Source organism: Panthera leo, chromosome D1, assembly GCF_018350215.1.
Source record: "Panthera leo isolate Ple1 chromosome D1, P.leo_Ple1_pat1.1, whole genome shotgun sequence".
NCBI classification, from domain to species: Eukaryota; Metazoa; Chordata; class Mammalia; order Carnivora; family Felidae; genus Panthera; species Panthera leo.
Genome location: NC_056688.1, coordinates 59,058,625 through 59,081,146, shown reverse-complemented (window position 1 = coordinate 59,081,146; position 22,522 = coordinate 59,058,625). Strand labels below are relative to the sequence as shown.

The 22,522-nt window shown below is 44.0% G+C and overlaps 1 protein-coding gene and 1 non-coding gene across 6 annotated transcripts in view; both read right to left on the bottom strand.

The window, feature by feature from the left end:
• CLPB (caseinolytic mitochondrial matrix peptidase chaperone subunit B) overlaps positions 1 to 12,992 on the bottom strand; it is a 143,337-nt gene extending 130,345 nt beyond the window's left edge. For 2 of the 5 annotated variants that reach the window (XM_042904394.1, XM_042904395.1), the window contains exons 1-2: positions 12,439 to 12,991; positions 9,182 to 9,233 (exon numbers count right to left, since the gene is read on the bottom strand). In XM_042904394.1, coding sequence (XP_042760328.1) covers positions 9,182 to 9,233; positions 12,439 to 12,838 — 452 coding nt within the window. In that variant the 5' untranslated portion in view covers positions 12,839 to 12,991. Of the gene's footprint in view, positions 1 to 9,181; positions 9,234 to 12,438 lie in introns of all 5 variants that reach the window. The other 3 variants (XM_042904396.1, XM_042904397.1, XM_042904398.1) reach the window with 2 other exon arrangements.
• A 3,016-nt stretch (positions 12,993 to 16,008) lies between these two features.
• On the bottom strand, positions 16,009 to 16,114 carry LOC122201476. Its single transcript, XR_006194188.1, has one exon. It is a non-coding gene; the product is annotated as a U6 spliceosomal RNA (small nuclear RNA).
• Positions 16,115 to 22,522: the final 6,408 nt, after the last annotated feature.

Genomic DNA, 22,522 nt, shown 5'->3' with positions numbered 1-22,522 from the left:
GGGTAACAACTGAATATCCAGAAAATTCTATCCATTACCTTAATTTATTTTTCTAGCTGTGGGGTAAAAACCTGGTGTAATTATCAACACTTAGTAACAAAACTTACTATGCACTGAGCATCTGGTATGCACTAGGCATAGCACTAAGCAGTTTCTGTCATTTAATGTTCTCATTTAGTACTCACAGCAATGGTGTGAGGTAGGTCAATCATCATCTCACTTTAGGCGAGAAGTGGTTAGGCAACTTCCCAAGGTCACAGAGCTGACAAACGGCACAGCTGGAATTCAACCCTTGTTTTCTCAGACTCACAGCTGGGAATGAAACCTTGCTTTCTCTCATCTCAAAGTCCTTACCACTGGGATTTCTGCCAATGATATGAGAGCCTCCTGGGCAGACGCCCTGACAGAGTGACAGGGGAGAACCACTTGTTGCCTTAAGAAGACTCTGGACCTGGGACTCCTGCTCAGAAGGGAGGGGAGGGAAGGAACTAGGATGTAAAAGAGCCTCAAAATTCAAAAGTGAGATTTTTTTTCTGAGAAAGTTTTCAAACAGGACAGGGACAGAGCAGGAACTGTGAAGCAAGAAGCTAAAGTGAGTACTGTAAGCCCAGAAACACATTTAGCTTGACTATTTTCAGTATTCTTGGATTTCTCTCCCATTGTTTCTAGGAAAATTCCTTGGGAAAAAAATCTAACTGGTTCTAGCCATGCTGACATGTGTTATGGTCATGACTGAGCTGGGATTTTCAAGCAGCGGCACTCAGGCCACAGCGATACTGTTGGGGAGACAAAGCCTGACTGCTGCCCCTGCTGCGGGGCCCTGGAGGCCTACAGCTTTGCGACTTACCCTGCTGCGGTGGCTGGATCAGTGCCAAAGACGCTGGCAACACACAGACTGGTAACACTCAGATTGGTTCCTTATGTTTCTCAACAATCAGAATGGTTGTTGATCATGTCAACCTTCCACCCCATGCCCCACCACCACCACCAAATCAGCTACCACTGCTGTTAGAACAAACACAAAGCTCCTTACTACGGCTTCTAATGTTTATTCTGGCACCCGCTCTACACTGCGGTGCCTGCCCTTTCCAGTCCTTCACACTTGCCATCGTTCCTCCTTCCACGGGTCTCTGTAAATAAAAGTTCCTTCTGCCAGGAAAGCTCTTCTGCCCTTCTTCACTCACCTAGGTTAACTCCTCACCAGAGCTCAAGCTTCCTCTGGGAAGCTTTCCTTGACCAGAGGAAATCCACCAGAGGCTCTAGGATTCTCTTTACCCTCCCTTGCAGCATCTGTCACAGCTGTAATTTCACATCGGCACGATCAACATCTGAGTAGGCTTCCAGCTCCATGAGGTGATGCCTCTACGTATTTTTGGCTTACCACTGATCTATCAGAGCTTAGCACAGTGCCAGCACATAGTAGGTATTACTTGTTGAATACAAGAGCTAATTCTCCATTTTTATATTATTTTTTCAAAGGGAGGTCAGTCCTCTTTTACAGGTTTATTATAACTATCAATAACTATTAACATTTGCCTAACTCTTTATCATTTACAAAGCACTTTTGAAATATTCAGTAAGTATGTGTTAACTATTCACATGAACAGCAATGAAAACCAGCAATGCTCACAGTATTGTGGGAGAGAAAGAAAATAGATGACCTATCCCAACAGGGGTGATAAGTGCTGTCACAGAGGAAGTTCCGGGTGTTATGGGGACCTACAGGTACTGGGAAGGCTAGGGTACTTGAAGCCTTCCAGGAAAACATGACACTGATGACCCAAAGGATAAGTAATTTTCCAGACAAGAGTCCACCTGCCTGGAACTCTCATAAGACCCTGGGAGGGTGGTCTGACAAATATTATCAACAATACTTCACAGGTAAGGCCACTGAGGAAGTTTAGGGACTACGGCCACACAGCCAAGAACCAGGAGGGCCAACACTAGAGGCTCCATCCCAGGGCTGGGCTCCCTTTCAGGGACATCCCTCCCCCCTACAAGCCACCCCAGTAGGCCTTGGCCATTCTGTGCCCTGGGGGTTGGCCAACCACCTGACTCTGCTGGGTTTCTATGCAGATGACAGACTGCTTCCACCTACCCATGAAGTTCTGAAAAAGCTGCTAATCCAGCCTTCCCCAATTACCTGCCATCACCAGGGAGAAAGTAAGCAAAGATCCAGTAACGCACCTCAGAAAAAGGTACAGGCCACTCTGAAGAACTGCTTGCCTGGGAACTGTCCACTTGAATTAGTGTTTCAGTGTGCGATCTGGACCCTTCCAAAGAGACTCAGTTTTCTCTGCAGAGTTGAACATTAGGGACTGTATTCAAAGTTCTCAGTGGGGTCCCCATTAACATGATCTGGAAACAAAGACTCAAAGAGGGACGTTCTATGATTTACTAAGGGTCCCAGAGCCAGTTCATAGCTGTGTCAGAAGTGGAAGCCAGGTCTTCTCATTCTAAAAATCCTTTATTCTTTCCATTACACTGCCTTCTAACATCCCACTATTCAAAAGCCTGTGCACATTACATCCTAGCATTCAAAAAACAGTGTGATGATCTTAAGGAGCTCTCACAAAAAGCATCAAATTAGAAGAGTGATACCAGTGAAGCCTTGACCTTTGGTTTAGAATAAACTTTAGTTTCAACCTACTGTAAACCACAAGGACATTTAAATATTTACTGGTTAAGAGAGCTGGATGTTTTGGTTGCCCTGATGCCATCATTAATATCTTCCCATCCAGCCAAAATGATACAACAATCGATAAACAGACAGCTTCTCTGAGGCTCTGAGACAGTCAAATGTACTTACCAGCCAGGGTTTTTGTTAATTAGATAAAATCCTTGGATCAATGTGCAGAACATTTACCTATGCTGTAGCTGAGCACATTCTGGACACCTTAGCACTGGCACATGGACAGCAAGTGCCTCAAGCCCCAAGCTGGGGCATCCAGGGACAAGAACCAAGTTATCAATGTAAAGCTAGAATAAATGTTTTGTGCCCTCAACAAAACCCAACCCTTTCTTCTTTCTTGAAATGCAAACCAAATCAGACTTTTTTCCAAAGGCATCTACTAAACAAGTTTGAGCTGGTATGAACTCCTTTATTTTCTAAAACCATGAAACCAGAAATCAAAAAAAAGATAACAAAACAATCTCTAAAGTAATCACTGATATATATATATATATATATATATATATATATTTTTTTTTTTTTTTTTTTTTTTTTTTTTTTTTTTGGGAGACTGCATGGTATATACAGTGGGAAGAGTCAGATCTCCACTTGAGTATCTCACTAGCATGTTAAATTTAACATGTTTAAAACCAAACTCATAATCTTTTCCCCCCAACTCAGTTCTCCTCTAGCACCTTCACCTCAGTGAATAGCATCTACATAGCTGATTAAGCCAGAAAACTGAAATTCCTTCTTAATAATTTCTTCTCCCTAATCAATGATATCCAATTCTATTCATTCATTCAACATTCATTTATTGGTATGTAGGACATATCAGGCATTGATACTGCTCTAACCACCATCAAGTCCTGTCTAGCTTACTTCCTCCATCTCTGCTATCACCTTAGTCCAAGTCATCACCTGCCATCATCCTCTCTTCTAGACTATTCCAGTCACTTTCATCCAATCTTCCTGCATCCACCATGGATGGCTCTCTATATCATCTATTCTCCATGGAGCAACCAGAGATCTTTTAAAATTACAGATCTAGATCATGTCACCATATCTCTCTCCCTCCCTCTCCCTCTCTCTTTCTCTCTCTCTCTCTCTCTCTCTCTCTCTCACACACACACACACACACACACACACACACACACACGTGTGCTTAAAATTCTACACTGGTTGCCCAGCAATCTTAGTAAAAATAAAAAACATTACCACGGCCTACAGACTCAGTGTAGTATGGTCCTCGCTTAATTCTCCAGCTTCATTTCATGTCCTTCCGTCCTTGCTTTGTAGAGTCTAGCCAGATTGGCTTTCTCTCAACTGCTTGATTTCTTCACATCTGTTCTTAATTCAGGGCCTTCCGCTACTATTCCTTCCAACTGAATGTTCTGCTTTTCCCTTCAAACTCCCGAGCTCACTTCAATCTCACATACTCCAATGCTTTTCCTTACTGATACATACCCTCACCTCAACCCCTCCCAGATTCAAGGTTAGATTCCCAAGTGTCTTATACTTCACTTTTTAATCAAGTTTGAAGATATAATTAACATATCATATATAACCCACCCATTAAAAATGTACAACTCAATTGTTTTTATTATATTGAGTTGTGCAATCTTGACTACTAACTCCAGAACAGTTTCATCATTCCCCAAAGAAACTCCAGACCCATTAGCAGTCACTCCCTATTCCCTCCCAACCCCAACCTCTGCAGTCCTTGCCAATAACTAATCTACTTTCTGTCTCTATGGATTTGTCTACTCTGAAAATTTTATATAAATTGAATCATATGATATGCGGTCTTTTGTCTGACTTCTTTCAGTTAGCATAATGCTTTCGAAGTTCATTCATGTTGTAGCATATAGCAATACTTCATTCTTTTGTACTGATAATATTCTGCTATATGGCTGTATTATATTTTATTTGTCCCTTCAACCATTGTTGGGTTTTGGGCGCTGTTTCCCTCTTTGGGCTATTATGAATAACACTGCTATGAACATTCACGTTCACGTCTTCATTTCTCTGGCGTATATACCTAGGCATAGACTTGCTGCATCATAAGGTAATTCTATGTTTAACATATTAAGGAAATGCCAACCCTTTTCCAAAATAGTCACACCATTTCACATCCCCACCAGCAATCTACAAGGGTTCCAATTTCTCCACATCCTGACAAACACTTGCTATTATCCTTCTGCTTACAGCCATCCTAATAGGCATGAAGTGATACCTCATTGTGGTTTTGATTAGCATTTCCCTAATGATATTAAGCACCTTTCCGTGTGCATACTGAATATTATGTACTCATTTGAGTGTCTTCCTTAAAGAAATGTCTATTCAGATCCTTTAACCATTTTTAAATTCTGTTATCTTTTTATTGTCCAGTTAAACAGCTCTTTATGTATTCTAGATAAAAATCTCTTACCAGATATATGATCTGCAAATATTTTCTCCCATTCTGTGGGAAAGTTTTCACTTTCAATGAAGGTGTCCATTGAACACAAAGTTTTCACTTTCAATGAAGGTGTCCATTGAACACAAAGTTTTTAATTTTGATGAAGTCCAATTTATCTATTTTTTCCTTTGGTTTCTCGTGATTTTGTTGCCATATCTAAGATGGCTTTGCCTAACCCAAGGTCGCAAAAATTTATCCGTATATTTTCTTTTAAGAGTTTATAATTTTAGCTCTTACATTTAGGCCTATGATCCATTTTGAGTTAATACTTGTCTATGGGTAAGGTAAGGCTCCAACTGCATTTTTTTGGCATGTGGATATACAGTTGTCCCACTACCATTTGTTGAAAAGACAAACTGCAATTCATTTTGAAGTAAATAATTAGTACTGGCTCCCAGTCACTGGCTCCCAGTTAGACTGTAAGTACCAAGAGTGCAGGGATTGTGCCAATCTTGTTCACACTGTATCTCCAAGCACTCAGTCCAATGCCTCGCTCCTAATAAGCACTCACAAACGCTGGTCAAATGAAGTAACATTTTGTCATTAACAAATACTCTACAACTCTACCGGTTAAAGGTATTATCATCTCTGTGTTACTTAAGCTCATAAAAGTCAGGCAATATGTGCCCAGTTTTGCTGGTTCTCAATTTTGACTCATGTGTTCCCTCCTCCCCCGGGAAGGGAGTTAGTAAGCTCCTCCAGGACAGGAACTGCTTCTACTTCCTCATGGTGTTGCCACCGACACAAATGCAGCTCAGGGCTGGGCACAGAAGACAGGCTAGACAGATGAACAACTGAGGGACAAATGCACAGTGCCGTCCATGACCGAGTCCCTTCCTCTCTCCAGTTCCTCCTAGCCGCAAACTGTGATCAAACAACACCAGACAATATATAAATCCCCCTCCTCACCACACACCCTAGGCTGATTCTTGCCTCAGTGCTACCACTCATGCGACCCCCTTTGCCTTCCCTTTCTATTTGCTAAGGCCTACTGATATTTGAAGCCATTTCCAATAGGATGCTTACTCTGGTCTCCCAGGTTGGTTAGGGCATCTTCTGGGCTACTGTCTCACAGCACAGACCACACTGTGTTGCCACAGTCTTCCCCAATCACCTACATTGAGGGCAGGAATCATGTCTGGTCAGGTGTACCTCATGCCAGGCATAGGGCCTAGCATATGAGAGGTGCTCAGTAAATTTTGTCAAGTGATCAAATGGATCATGGAAGGTAAAAGCAGTCTGAAGTTGAAGACTGATATCACCAGGGTTCCTTCATTAGAGAACGTTTGGGCTGATGAAAAACTGAGTCAGGCACAAAGCAGAGAGGCCCAGCTTCCTGCTGGGAGAAGGGAAATGGGTTGGGGGTGTTGTCTTTCACCCAAGTTTGTTCTGAAAGAAATGTGATCTCCACTGAGAGAATAGGAGGCCTCATTTCTCTCAGCCTGGATAGCTCCTTACACGGCTCAGCCCAAGCCTGGACAGATGTGCCTTCAGTCTGCCCTGTGCCCTATGTTTCGGGTGAGTGGTTCCTACATCCAGAAGCCAGGCTTGGGTATGAGCTGAGCCGAGGAGAAGGGCCACCTGCTCATGCTGCTGACAGGTGGGACAGGGGCCCCAGGACAGGGCTTCCACTCCTGAAGAGTCAGTGTTGAACACATTAAGAAGGTTTAAGTGCCTTGGGGGAGGAGGAAGGAAATGGCTGCCACCCAGGGAGAAAGGAGGAGAGGAAGAAGGGAAAAGGGAGGGACCCAGCCTCCCTCTGATATAGCTAATGGGCATATGGAAATAAGACTCTGGACTTTCTGCTTCAAGTTTGCTGAAAAATCAGTAAAAAGCAACTTTCCCCAAATTCTGTTTGGGGAATTTCTGTGCTGGGGAAGAGATGTGGGAAACCAGACCTCTCCCTGACCTGGGGAGGCACACAAACCACTGGTTTAAGCTGAAGTCTAGCTCACAACCTTCTTAAACAAAGAACAGAATGGGAGCACCTGGCTGGCTCAGTCAGTAGAGCACAGGACTCTCAATCATAGGGTCTTGAGTTCAAGCCCCACAGTGGGCATGGAGCCTACTTAAAAAATAAATAGGGGCATGTGGATGGCTTAATCAGTTAAGCATCTAACTCCTGATTTTGGCTCAGGGTTGTGAGATCGAGCCCTGCATGGGGATCTGTGCTGGGCACGGAGTCTGTTTAAGATTCTCTCTCTCCTTCTGCCCCTCCCTGGCTCATGCTTGCTCACACATGTGGGCACTCTCTCTCAAAAAAGAAAAAAAAAAAAAGATTGCCATGCTGAAAAGCAGGGTCTGTGCCTAGCTCATCTCTGACTCCCTTACAAGGGGTGAAGGGAGACTCTGAGTCATCATGACCAAAAGAGATGAAACAACAGCAGGCAGGAAAAAAGCAGCTGGAAACTGGGGGAGACACACAAAAGGCCCCAACATACTCTATCCACACAGGCAAGAAGGAATATTCTGCATCACACACACCATGAATTCAACCATTTTCTGCATTCTTTTGGCAGGTGTTTATTGCTATTAGAAAAATGTGTATTTGAAAGAGCTAAAATAATCAACACCTGGGGGCTCACTGGGATAGGGTAAACTCAGCCTCCCCTGGGTGATGGAAAAGTGGATTCACTGCACTGATACTCTGCAAATACACTACCTACATTGGGTTGCCACAGGAAAGCAGCAGCCTGGCAGCCCTCAGCGGTCACCAACCGGTGATGTGAGGGTCAGCAAAGGCCTGCCAGGAGGCGGCACGGCCAGTTTTTGCCCCCTCACTCCCTTGTACTGCAGCAGAAGGAAGCAAGGCTCATCTGTTTCTGGGGAAATGAAGACGCCACGCACAGCTGGCAGTTATGAATGGCTCTTATAACAGCAAGCTGACATCTGTGCTTGGTTTTTAAGATGCATCATCGCATGTTTATTAAACTATTGCTCCGTCGTATTTATTTGGCTACGAAACAACTCCCAGCCCATACTTCCAAAAGTGGTTTATTAAAAACTAAGCTTTGAACATTAATACTCAAAAGCACCCTTGAGAATCAATAATAATGCTGCAGATAAAATGAAAGGGAATCAAAGCAGTAAGTCTTGGTGGGGGCTGCAGCTGAATTTCAACACTTTCTTATACATTCAGGCAGCTGGAGTGGGGAGGAGCACCAAGAGTGTGTGGCACTGGGTGCGGGGATAGCCACTGCGAACACTAGATTTCCTGTCCAAAATGGGCACATGGTAGCAGGGAAGGCGGGGTATACTGTGGCCACCTCACTTTATACAAAGGGCCAAAAAGGCCAAGATGAGGCCCAGGGTAGGCCACTAGTTTCACCAAGAATAAAACCTCTGCCCCTAACCAACAGCCCCATACTGATGCCCTATGCTGGTCCCTGTCTGCGCACCTATCCTGGACACAGACGGCCCAGTCCCAGCACCAGGCTGAGCCCCAAGCTGTGTCCCATCCCTGCCCAAGAACAAACCTGAAATCCAACCTGCCAGCGGTCCTAAAAGGCACAGCTGAGCCAGGCAGACTGGAAGAATGCACTCAGCCCCTGAGCAGGAGCCCAGTGTGTACACCCTAGCCCTGCAGGCAGACTTTTCTAACACCAAAAGACCTGGCAGAAAGGCCTCTTCCAGCTCCCTCCCAAATCTCCAAACTTTTTCATGGGTGCCCCCCATCTAGGCAACAAACAATAACACCTGGCCACTTCCACAAAGATATAACAACAAATTAGAAGATTCAGTAAAGGACCCAAAGGATGTGGGGAGGACTCTGAACCATGCCCTGCAAAGAATAAAACAGAGGAAGGATCCAGAGCTGTTTGGGGTTAAAAAAAAAAAAAGGAGACACAGGGCTGACTCCCTACCTTAAAACATTTAAAGGTTGACCTGGGCCAAGGGAGCCCAGGTGACTGTGACCATAGGGAAGTCACAGGGTTCACTTTCCAACTTAGTGTGAGCATTTCCTCCAAAGCAATCATCACTGGAGGAAGGGGTTCACCCAGCTCAGGCCCTCTTGTGGGGGAGAGCAAGTCCTGGGGTTCAACACTTACCTGCTGACTTCTTGGACATTGTTGGTGCGAGCAGCTTCCATCAGGGCTGCATCTGAAAAGAAAGGGGGCACTGGTCAGATCCCTATCCAGGACCTACCCTCAAAGCTGCATGGAGGACCCAGTAAAACAATAGAAATGGAAGAACTTCAGAAACATGGGCTTTAACAAGGGAAATTACGCCAAGGTATATAAAGGGAAAGCTAATCATCTCCTGTCCAGATGGTATCCACTGTTAACTTATCTTCCACATCCATTATGGAACCCAAACTCGTAACTCTTCTCATCATACAGGTGGTTCAGGTAAGGTGCTAGCAACTATGTGCTGTCTATGGCAAATGCATGATGTGTGAATCCCTTCACTCTTCATTAGCTAGAAAGCTCTAATGTTTCACATGGCTGTCACTGTTATTAATCATCCCCCCCCCCACCTTGTGCCACTTTCACCCCCAACTCCAATTTCTCAGCCTAGTTTTGAATCTCATGTCACAAGTCACCAACCCAACACCAGGAACAGAATGGGAACAGGCAAGGGTGTGGGCTCCTCTGAAAGTTAAGAGCCTTGACCAGGAATCAGAAGGCCTGGCTCCAACAGTCTGCCCCCTACTCCCTGTGCTGTAGCAGCCCCTTTCCTTCTCAAACCCCACTTTCAGGACTATAAAGCAGAGGCAATAATCCTTGTCCCGACAGCCTCACAGGGATGCTGAGGAGATGAAATGAGGGTCAAAAAGTCTACAAACTCCTCGGTGCCAAGATCAGCAAAAGGAGATCCAAAGCAGAGGGTTCCAATCCCTTAGGAACCACCTAGCAGAAAAGCAACCCTAGGGGCACCTGGGTGGCTCAGCTGGTTAAGCATCTGACTTCAGCTCAGGTCGTGATCTCTTGGTTTGTGAGTTAGAGCCCCACATTGGGCTCTGGGCTGACGGCTTGCTCAGAGCCTGGAGCCTGTTCCGGAACCCGTCTCCCTTTCTCTCTGCTCCTCCCCCACTCACACTCTGTCTCTCTCAAAAATAAATAAACATTAAAAAAAATTTTTTTTAAAGAAAAGAAAAGCAACCCTAAACCTAATGTAAGCCTGGTGTGGCCTGGGCAGTTGGCAGGCTACTGGCACCACCTTGTGGCCAAAAGGAAAACTGCCTGACTCAGAAAAAAACAACAGTAGAGGCACCATTTTTTCAAATAGTCAATACCAAATGCCCTTGGAGCCCTATCTGCCCAGCATGGTTTTAAGCTCCATTGTTGAACAATGGAAAGACTCATAGCCAGCCCTGCCTCAAGGAGTTCTCAATCTAGCCAAGAGACTCACCCAGTGAAACATTGAGAAGGCACTGCAGTAGGGTGGGAAGAGCAGGATCTGGAGCCAGACAAACCTAGGCTCCCATCCCAATTCTGCCACTTACTTGCCATATGACCTGGCCAACTCACCTAACCTCCTGACCCTCAATTTCCTTACCTGTACAGCAGGGATAAGATGGCCACCTTATCATGCATATGCAAACCGGATGTGTGGTTCAAACATTAGTGTCTCCATCCCACCTGCCGGCCTAGACTCTAGGGTCAGATCTTTCCTGGTTATCTTCCCCAGTGGTTCTCTAAGCACACATCCAGGGATGCTCAGGCAGCCCTCAGCTGGAAGGAGAACAAAATTCCCTCAGAGATCACTGTATCCACTCTTCCCTCACTCTGCAGAAAGAAGTGGCTTCTGCATGGTCACAGGAGGAATGAGGAATGAGCTGAGAACCAGGGCCTCCTGGCTCCTACAGGGAACAGTTCCTGAGCTTGTAACTCCAAATCAGGGTATAGGGCAGGCTAGCAAAGTCTGAAGGGTTGGAAGTGATCATGGTTTTGGTCATTACCTATTTTAGTAAATAGACAAAGTCCAGTCTGGAGCCCCCAGGAAAGTCTAAGGCAAGACCTTGGACACCTCCCCCAATCCATCTAAACATATTGGCCTCAGGACACTGCCTGCTCATGAACTTTCCATGGCTCTCCACTACCTACAGGAGAAATTCCAAAACCTCCAAACCCTCTTGTCTGACACCCAGGCCCCACTCCATCTGCTCTCACCTCATTCCAAAAACGCCCTGTCCTCCACCAGGCTGGCTACCCTGCTAACCTCTATACACATCATGCTGACCTGTGAATCCCTTATCTGTGAAGCCTTCGCATGAAACAGAATCCAACTCAAGACACATTTACTGCATACCTACTAAGTTCCAGATGCTATCTATGGTGGACAAACGATGTGAAAGTATTAGGGAAAGGGGCTGGTATCAACCTGAAAAAAAGATAAGCTGCATTCCTTGCTCAATTGGAGCTCACACTATCGCTCTCTTTTTCATCTCTTGCCTCATCCTACAGAACTCAAGTTCAAATTCCCCATCCTCTAGGGGTCTCCAATCTTCCAGGAATGCTTTCCTGACCCTACTGGCCCTCCAATCCCCCAACAACACACTGTCAGACCACTCACCACACCCATAGGCCTAACTGCCTGCACTGTCTCCTTAACTGACTTTTTGTTAGGAGTTCAAAACCTCCCAAAATTGGGCTCACAGAAGGTATTAAAAAAAAAAAAATGCTCAAAGTTATAGAATTATAGCATGCCTAGTCCTCCTGCCAACTGTCCCACCTGGCAGGATCACCTCACACCTGAGACCAGGCACAGCAAAACCCGTGGGAGTCTGATGGGCAGACCCACGCTGCTGAACTCCAAGAGTCAAAATAACAGCACTGTAAGATTACTGAGAAATCATTCTTTACTGTGTAAGGGGTGGCGGGGGGTGGGGGTGGGGGGGGGGGTGAAGCCAGAGAGGAGCAAGGGGTGAGCAGTGGCAAAGCTGGCATTGAAACCAAGTCTCTACTTCCTTTCTTAGGCCACCTTACAAGGAAAACTTCACTAAATTACCCAGTGGTTGTCGTTAGAACACACCGTGGTTTCCTGGAGGCCTCTTAAGAGAGGAATTGGACCAGGCAGAATATTAGACCATAAAGGGTCCATTCTCTAATTTTACATGTTTTGTCCATTGCACAGATGGACAAAGTAATGCCCAAAGGAGGGAGCTGACCTACGATGGGAAGTTACACAACTCACAGGCAACTGAGCTCTCCAGTTCACCACCTTGCCCCAGTAACCAGATGATGTCTGGGTTCCTCCAAGACTGAAGCTCTGCTGGTGTAAATCTACAAGCAACTCCCACCCTCAAGTCAGGACACTTCTCCCGCCTCTACCTTCCCCGAACCCAGACTGCCCCGATAATCACCCTTGTTGGACGGGCTCTTGCTGTAACAGTGAACCACTAGCGCCGTGGCCAAGGCCCACATGCTCAGTCCAGCCTTGTTGGGGACTCCGTTCCAGCTGTCCTGTCCCGGGAGTGTTTCTTCTGGGCTAGGAAGGCGTCCCCATGTTGTGGCTAGGAAGCACTGGGTCTCGGTGCGTTCTCCCTGACGCCCCCAGGTGGCTGCCCCTCCTCGGGTGAGGAAAGCCGGCGATGTTGCAGGGCGCCCCCCGACGGCCGCCCTCAGCCATTGCGGCTCCCCGCGGCCCGCGGTGGTTACAGCCTGGCCGGAGGCACTTCCATTTCTCCGCAGCGATGGGGACCTAAGCAGCTGGAGGAGGAGCCGCGGCGCCGGCGCTGTTCTCAACACCAGGGACCCCAGCATCGTGACAGCTGCTTCGATAACCCCCTGGTGCCGGCCCCTGTGCTGGCCGCGTCCAACATGGCTGCCGCGGCGCGTTCGAAGACGCCGCGAACGCGGTGGAATTCCGCGCTACTTCACGGGAGTGGTAGTCCACAGCCTTAGATTTTTCTGCAGCTGGAGAACAAATAAACTACACTTCCCAGAAAGCTGTGTTACTCGCGTCACAATGACTGCCGACTTAGAGGAGCCTAGGGCATGTTGGGAAATGGAGTTCGAGTGAGGGGGCGTGGTAAGAAGGGAAATGCCTAGGTGGGATGTGTCGATTAAAGTTAAGGTTCGAATATCCAATGGAAAAAAGACAGTCTTTTTAACAAATGGTGCTGGGAGAACTGGACAGCAACATGCAGAAGAATGAAACTAGACCACTTTCTTACACCATTCACAAAAATTAACTCAAAATGGATAAAGGACTTGAATGTGAGACCGGAAACCATCAAAACACTAGAGGAGAAAGCAGGAAAAGACCTCTCTGACCTCAGCCGCAGCAATTTCTTACTTGACACATCCCCAAAGGCAAGGGAATTAAAAGCAAAAATGAACTATAGGGACCTCATAAAGATAAAAAGCTTCTGCACAGCAAAGAAAACAATCAACAAAACTAAAAGGCAACCAACGGAATGGGAAAAGATATTTGCAAATGACATATCAGACAAAGGGCTAGTATCCAAAATCTATAAAGATCTCACCAAACTCCACACCCAAAAAAACAAATAATCCAGTGAAGAAATGGGCAGAAAACATGAATACACACTTCTCTAAAGAAGACATCCAGATGGCCAACAGGCACATGAAAAGATGCTCAACATCGCTCCTCATCAGGGAAATACAAATCAAAACCACACTCAGATACCACCTCAAGCCAGTCAGAGTGGCCAAAATGAACAAATCAGGAGACTATAGATGCTGGAGAGGATGTGGAGAAACGGGAACCCTCTTGCACTCTTGATGGGGATGCACACTGGTGCAGCCACTCTGGAAAACAGTGTGGAGTTTCCTGAAAAAATTAAAAGTAGATCTACCCTATGACCGAGCAATAGCACTGCTAGGAATTTACCCAAGGGATACAGGAATACTGATGCAGAGGGGCACTTGTACCCCAGTGTTTATAGCAGCACTTTCAACAATAGCCAAATTATGGAAGGAGATTAAATTTCCATCAACTGATGAATGGATAAAGAAATTGTGGTTTATATACACAATGGAATACTACTTAGCAATGAGAAAGAATGAAATATGGCCCTTTGTAGCAACATGGATGGAACTGGAGAGTGTTATGCTAAGTGAAATAAGCCATACAGAGAAAGACAGATACCATATGTTTTCACTCTTATGTGGATCCTGAGAAACTTAACAGAAACCCATGGGGGAGGGGAAGGAAAAAAAAAGAAAAAAAAAGAGGTTAGAGTGGGAGAGAGAGCCAAAGCATAAGAGACTCTAAAAAAAATAATAAATAATAAAAAAAAATAAAGGTTCGAGTGGCAGAGCTTTCTGCCACGTTCAGTTAAAATATGCGACGCAGTTTCTGACTACTGCAAGTTAAACAGGGATCTTCAGCAGAAGCCTGTTATGAAATGTATGCTTATTTCTTTTAGCTTATTTCTCTTTACAGCCTGGGATAGCTTTTCAAAAAATGTCTAGGGTAACCAGTCTACCTGTAATAGCAATTCTCTTTATTTTCCTACACAGACTTCCTTTCAGTTGAAGAGCTAACTCCTAGTCTTGCTTTCTCACTTGAGGTATTTTCAAAGAGTTTGCATCTCATGGCGGCTGAGTGCGGGAAGTTGGGCAAGGAATGTTATTCCTGTCTACAGAAAAAGGAATTTGGGCTCAGAGGTTCAAAAAATTGCTAATAAATCGATAAGTAAAGCTCAGGTCTTCTAGCTCGGAAGAATACCTGCACCCTCATTTCTTCCCCTCTCTTCTAAACTACACACAGGCGGGCAAAGGAGGAAGCTCTTTTTTTATGGCAGTCCCATCTCTTATTCCTGCATTTCCTTTAAGTCTCTGCTCAAACTTCACATTATCAGAGCCTTCTCTGACGATTTAAATTAGCAATCCTCTCCCCCCACTCCCACCATCTTGCCTACTTTTTCTTCACAGTACTTACCACCTGCCATACTGAAAACTCATTTTGCTTACTGTCTTTCGGTGGTAGAACGTGAGCCCCAGGAAACAGGGACTTTGTTTTTTCTCTTCTACATTACTAGCACCCAGAACGATATCTGGAACAAAAAGAGCTACTCAATAAATATTTGTTCGGTAGAAGGATTACTCCCACCTTATTATCGTGGCAAAATGAATATAAGCTTTGGAGTGCAGCAGACCTGGATTTCAATTTTGACTCTTGCATTTACTGCATGTGTGACCTTGGACAAACTCCCTTCCCTTTCTCATTGTTAATTTTCTCATTATCAACGGTCGTATTCTACCTACCTTCAAGAGGATTGCTTGTATTGGGGCACCTGGGTGGCTCAGTCAGTTGAGCATACCTCAGCTCAGCCATGATCTCACGGTTTGTGAGTTTTAGCCCCTGCACCCCGCGTTGGGCTCTCTGCTGTCAGTGCGGAGCCCACTTCAGAGCCCCCTTCAGATCCTCTGTCCCCTCCCTGTCTGCACCTCTCCCACTCGCTCTCAAAAAATAAAAACAAAAGACATTAAAAAGGAGATTCCTTGTATTAAATGAGACCACCACTGTCCCTGGCTCACTTTAGGTCTTGAAGAAACGGCAGCTGGCATTGTTTTCCCCGCTCTCGGGGTGCATTGGATTCCCTACTCTAAACTTATTTCTTTTTGAAGTTTTTAATTTAAATTCCAGTTAGTCAACATAGTAATACAACACTTCTGTACAACACCTGGTGCTCATCTCAGCAAGTGCCCCCCTGAATCCCCATCACCTATTTTACCCATTCCCCCGCCCACCTCCCCTCTGGGAACCATCAGTCTGTTTTCTATAGTTAAGACTCTGTTTCTTGATTTGCCTCCCTCTCTTCCTCCTCCTCCCTTTGTCTGGTTTCTTGCATTCTTCATATGGTATACTTATGTGTGGTATTTGTCTTTCTCTGACTTATTTCACTTAGCATAACACTCTCTAGTTCCATCCATGTCATTGAAAATGGAAAAATTTCATTCTTAAAAATATGGAACGCTCATAAATCTGCATGTCACCCTTGCACAGAGGCCATGCTAATCCTCTCTGTATCGTTCCAGTTTTAGTATAAGTTCTGCCAAAGCAAGCACTTTACTCAAAACTTCTTGGGAGCAGAGATGGAATTTCTCATTTCTTCATCCTTTAGTAAGGCACTCAGCAAATAGCTGTTAAACAAAGGAGCCTGCTTGGGATTCTGTCTCCCTCTCTGTCCCTCCCCCGCTTGCTCTCTCCCTCTCTCTCAAAACAAATTAAACTTAAAAAAAATAAAAGCATTTTGACCTTCCTATTTTAAGAGATTCCCAGGGCATCTTGTCTTATTAGCCACTCTACTCACTAGAACAGCTTCACCCTCCCTGTATTCTTTTTTTTTTTTTTAATGTTTATTTATTTCCGAAGGAGAGAGGGACAGAGCATGAGTGGAGGAGGGGCAGACACACACACACACACACACACACACACACACACACACACACACAAGTCAAAGCAGGCTCCAGGCTCTGAGCTGTCAGCACAGAGCCCGACCCAGGGCTCAAATCCACAAACCTCAAGATCATGACCTGAGCCGGAGTCGGACACTCAACCAACTGAACCACCCAGGCGCCCCTCCCTCTCTCCCTGTATTCTTAGAATGCTTGCACTTCCCAATTTAGGCTTGGTCTCAGCCAGAGGAGCAATCTCTGAGCTCCCATTACCAGGTGGGTCACAGGATGGTGTGAGTATGCAGAGCTCAGCCCCTCCTTACAACAGGCGCTTTCCAGAGCACTTCAGCTTACTGCGCAACTTACAATCACTGGGTAATTCTCAAGGCATTTCCCCATTGATTCCCTCATTTGATTTTCACAAAAAACATCCGTGAGGGGAGCAAGGCAAGCTTGAAGAAGACCTAAAGTAATTTAAAAAATTAGAGTAGGAAAGCTTTCTGGGTGTGACACAAAACTCAAAACCCACAATAGAAAGTTTAGATATATTTGACTCTACAAAAAAGTAATTCTGATGAAAAAATAGCAAAAACACTGAAAAATAAATGACAATATGGGGGAAAAAACCACATTTGCACCACAGTGATGAAGAGCTAACTTATACGGAAAACTCCTATAAAATATACAAAAGACCTACCATACAAGACAGAAATGGACAAAGGCAATGCCTATGCTAGCTTATACCATGGCTTTATGCAAAGTAAAGAACAAGTCTCCCTGAGGATGAATTAGAAAAAGGGGCCCCCATGGGGTCCTTGGGTGGCTAGGTTGGTTAAGCATCCGACTCTTGATTTTGGCTCAGATCATGATATCAGGAAATTGGGCTCCGTGCTGGATGTGGAGCCTGCTTAAGATTCTGTCTCCCTCTTCCTCTGCCCCTCCCATGCTTGTGCTCTGTGCGTGCACGTGCGCTCTTAGGAAAAAGAAAATAAAAGGGGCCCCCGTAGCACGCACAACTAGGTGAATAGCGCACTGCCAGATTTCAGCTTCCACATCCATGAACTGCATATCCAAACTTAGTAGCCTTGAGCAAAGGAATTAATCGAAGAGCTCACAAGAAAAAAAAAAATACAAGTTGTATTTAAACATGAAAATATGCTCAACTACACCTGGGATAAGAAATGTACAAATTAAAGCTATATTGATCCATATCTTACACCATAAACAAAAATCATCTCAAAATGGATTACAGACCTAAATGTAAAAACCTAAGCTCTAAAACTTCCAGAAGAGGGGCGCCTGGGTGGCTCAGTTTGTTAAGCGGCCGACTTCGGCTCAGGTCATGATCTCGCGGTCCGTGAGTTCGAGCCCCGCGTTGGGCTCTGTGTTGACAGCTCAGGGCCTGGAGCCTGTTTTGGATTCTGTGTCTCCCTCTCTCTGACCCTCCCCCGTTCATGCTCTGTCTCTCTCTGTCTCAAAAATAAATAAACGTTAAAAAAAATTAAAAAAAAAATAAAACTTCCAGAAGAAAACATGAAGAAAATCTTTCTAATATTCAGTAAGACAAAGATTTCTTAGATACAATACCGAAAACATGATCCATTTTTAAAAAGATAAAACGTGACTTTGTCAAAATTGGGAACTTTCGCTCCTCAAAAGCCGCGGTTAAGAGAATGAACAGAGAGGCCATGAAGGGGAGAAAATATTTGTAAATCATATATCCAATGAAAGACTTGTACCAGAATATAAAAAAGATTTTCAAAACTCAATACAGTAATAAGAAAATGACCCAATTTTTAAAATGGGGAAAATATTTGAACAGATACTTCGCCAAAGTGAAACAAGCACATGAAAAGACCCTTAATACCATTACTCATTAGGAAAATGAAAATTAAAACCACAGTAAGTTACCATTACATTATCTATTAGAATGCCTAAAATTAAAAAGACTGACTATACCAAATATTGGTGAGGATATGGAGCAACTGGAATGCTCATATACTGCTAACAGGAATGTAAAATGATAGAATCGCTATGGAAAACAGTTAGGCAGTATCCTTAAAAGTTAAGCACACATTTACCATGTGATCCAGCCATTCTACTTCTAGGAATTTACCCAAGAGAAATAGAAACCCATGTCCATATGAAGACTTGGTCATGAATATTTTATTTGTGGTAGTTAAAAACTGGAAACAACCAGGGCGCCTGACTGGCTCAGTTGGTAGAGCATGCAACTCTTGTTCTTGGGGTTGTAAGTTCAAACCCCTCATTGGATGTAGAGATTACTTAAAGATAAAATCTTTAAAACAACAACAAAAACTAACAGGTGATTACTTTTCAGAAATCTGCTGTAAGTAAAAAGAAACAAAAAATGCTTATTGAAACAAGAATGAATAAAGAAATTGTAGGGGCACCTGGGTGGCTCAGTCAGTTGAACGTCCAACTCTTGATTTCATCTCAGGTCATGATCCCAGGGTCATGAGATCGAGCCCTGTGTTGGGCTCTGTGCTGAGCCTGGAGCCTGCTTAAGATTCTCTCTCTCTGTCTCTCTCTGTCTCTCTCTGTCTCTCTCTGTCTCTCTCTCCTTCTGTCCCTCTCCCCTATTCATGTGCTTTCTTTCTCTCTAAAATAAATTTCTAAAAAGCTATAAAATAAGGGGTGCTGGCTGGCTTACTTGGTGGAGTGTGCAACTCTTGATCTGACGATTGTGAGTTCAAGCCCCATACCAGCTGCAGAGATTGCTTAAAAATAAAATTAAAAAAAAAAAAACTAGAAAAACCACAAAACTATAAGATATGATTCACCTATCAGATTGGCAAATATATATTTTAATATGTTTTTTTGTTTTAAAATATATTCTAAGCATAAATATTACTTAAGTGTGTGTGTGTCTGTACATATACATATATATAGTATATATGTATACTTAAGTATATAACATCTGTTGCAAGTTTGTGAAGTAAATGACACTCATATTGTTGACAGGAATGTAAATGGGTACAACCTCAACAAAGGGCTAGTTGACCAACAATATCAAACATTGGAATTTAAAATATAGATATACTTGCACATGTGTAAGATGAGGAATATTTTGAGATACTTGTAATAGCAAGAGGCAAGAGAAATATCTCAAACATTCCTCATTGGAAACAAGCTGAATATCCATCAATAGGAGTTTGATTAAATACATTAAGGTACAGCTAAAGTATGGAATATATTTTTTTAATGGAGTAAGCCTATCTCTTAATATGGAACATGCTGAAGTATTTTAAGTAGGAAAAAAAAGGCACTGAACAGTCGTATACAACCATTGGTGTTATTTGAAAACTAGATATAGGGGCACCTGAGTAGCTCAGTCAGTTAAATATCTGACTCTTGATCTCAGCTCAGGTCTTGATCTCAGGGTCATGCACATTGGGCTCCATGCTGGGGATGAAGCCTACTTGGAAAAGAAAAGAAAGAAAAGAAAAGAAAAGAAAAGAAAAGAAAAGAAAAGAAAAGAAAAGAAAAGAAAAGAAAAGGAAAGGAAGGGAAAGATAAAGAAAAGAAAAGAAAAGAGAAAAAAGAAAAGAAGGAAGGAAGGAAAGAAAGAAGGAAAGAAAAAGGAGAAAGAAAACTAGAAAACTAGTTGTATACATTATGTGCTTAAATACTTAGAATATCTCTTGAAGGATAATAAAAATAGTTGCCTTTGGAGTGGACAAAATGGAGCTGGGAGAGAAGTAGTGAGGAAAGGAGAGTTTACATTTTCGGCATTTTGTACCATGTCCATATATCACGTATTCAATTAAATCAACCAATAAGATAGCCAACCAATTTCTCTTATTTCTTTTTCTTTTGTTTTGTAGTTGTTATTTGTGTTTTAATTTCTCTTATTTCTATATCAATATTCACTTTAACTTCCAGCACCAGCTAGGAGTACATTTAATTTCATTCACACTGCCGCATTATTTCTCATGTGGAAACACTGCCATCTTGTGGACTTTTAAGATAGTGCTGCTAAAAATATTAAAATCCTTCCATTTCACTCCACTCCATTCCTCCCAACAAATATTTGTTGATGCCTACCGTGTGCATTTGTCCAATCGTTTAAAGCTGACAAAGTTTCAGTGATATTCAACCTCATTTACAGAACATCTGTGAAGCGCCAGGCACTGAAACTACAATCCCAAAAAAGTCTGGGAGATCTGGCGGGGAGTGGGGGGAGGTGTCTCCAGACGTCATTGCATAGCTGTTAAGCGCTACAGCAGAGATAATTCAGGTTTCCCTGGGAGCCCACAGCAGGCTGAGTGTCCGGGGAAGAGACATCTGAGCTGAGTTCTGCAGGAAGAGCCACAACTGACCCCCAAAAAGGGAATAAAGTAGCTTGCTTGGGGGGCGCTTGGAGAATGGGTCACTGCAAAGGGAACAATGAAAATTCACAGAAACAATACATTTTTTTCAATGCACAGTTGAGGAACTGTGTGTGCAGTGTGGCTAAAGCACGGAATATGAGAGACTAAGAGGTGAGAAATGAGGCTTCATTTCATAACCAGAGAGGTTAAAGCAACTTAACCAGGTTCTCTCAGCAAGTACACGCTGCACCAAGAAATTTTGTAAGTATTTTTATAACTTTTTTAAAGTTTATTTATTTTTGAGAGAGATAGAGACAGAGTGAGGGGTAGAGGGACAGAAATAGAGGGAGAGAGAGAATCTCAAGCAGGCCCCATGGTGTCAGCAAAGAGCCCAACATGGCACTCAATCTCACAAAACTGGGAGATCATGACCTGAGCTGAAACCAAGAGTCAGACACTTAACGGAATGAGCCACCCAGGTGCCCCTGCACCAAGAATTTAAACCCAGATCTAAATAACTCCACTGCTTCTCCTCTTTCTCACCAGTAATATTTTGCTCTGTGAGCCTTTCCAGGGCCCCATGCCTAATGCTCTGCTCCTCCAGACCCGGACTCAAAGGTGGGGCTCCTCTCTCCCTCCCTCCCTTTTTTCCTTCCTTCCCTCCTTCCCTTCCTTCCCTTTTCATAATGCTTGTTTCTGTAGCCTTGGTACTAGGGAGAAGCAAGGGAAGGCTTTTTAGATCACAAAGTGATAATTCAGTCTCAGAGGAACTCTCCACTCTGGTTTTTGTTGATTCTGGTCATGTTGATAATAAAGGAGAGTGACTGCATCAGAGCCTCTCTCCATCCCCCCAGCTTAGTAAGGCCAGGGTCTTGTCTGGGGCAGAGTGGGGTGAACCTCAGCATTGAAGCTGTGTCTCTGGGTAGTGGCCCTACATCTATCCATGTGAAAATGAACATGTGTGTGTGTATGTTTACTGAACATTACTGTGAGCAAGACTCTACTTTTGGTGCTTATGATATATTATATTGCTTAACTCCAACAACAATCCTGTGAGGACAATATTATCTCCATTTTACAGATCAGAAAACCACCAAAGTGTGGAAGTGGTAAATAATTTCACCAGTGTCACCCCTGCCTGTAAATGGCAAAACTGGGTCTCAGGTGGTCTGAATCCAAAGCCCAGACTCTTGATCACTACAAAACCCTGGCTCGCAGGAAGTAAGTGACATAGATGTAATAGACACTTCTGAAATGTGCCTTAGGTTTGGAGGAAGAAAAGAACCAAAAGGATCATCAACACTGTGCCGAGTCAATATGATACATTCCGAGCTAGGGTATGAGGATGTACTCCCGCAGAACGGAACCAAATTAAAGTGAGGAAGAAAAACTCCCAACCCGAAGGAGTTCCCAGATGCGCAGCTATATGGCCAGCTCTACCCTGAGAGCTGGTGGAATGATCACTGTTGCTTCTCCAAGCTCAAAGGGGCTCTGGTCTCTCTGACAGGCACAATACAAACCCCTTCTCATTCATCTGACATTCTTTAATACATAACTTAACTAGAAAGCTGACAGAACAAAATCTTAAAAGGGGAAAGGAACAGATGAAATTCTAGAGTGCATATTTTCAATAGTAAGGAGGGTGAACTCTGGCCACAGATCTGCTTGGCTGGCCCTTCTCCCTGGGCACCTGAACTCCTGCCCCTTCCCCCAATCTCATCTTTGTCTTGCTTGGATTGTGGAG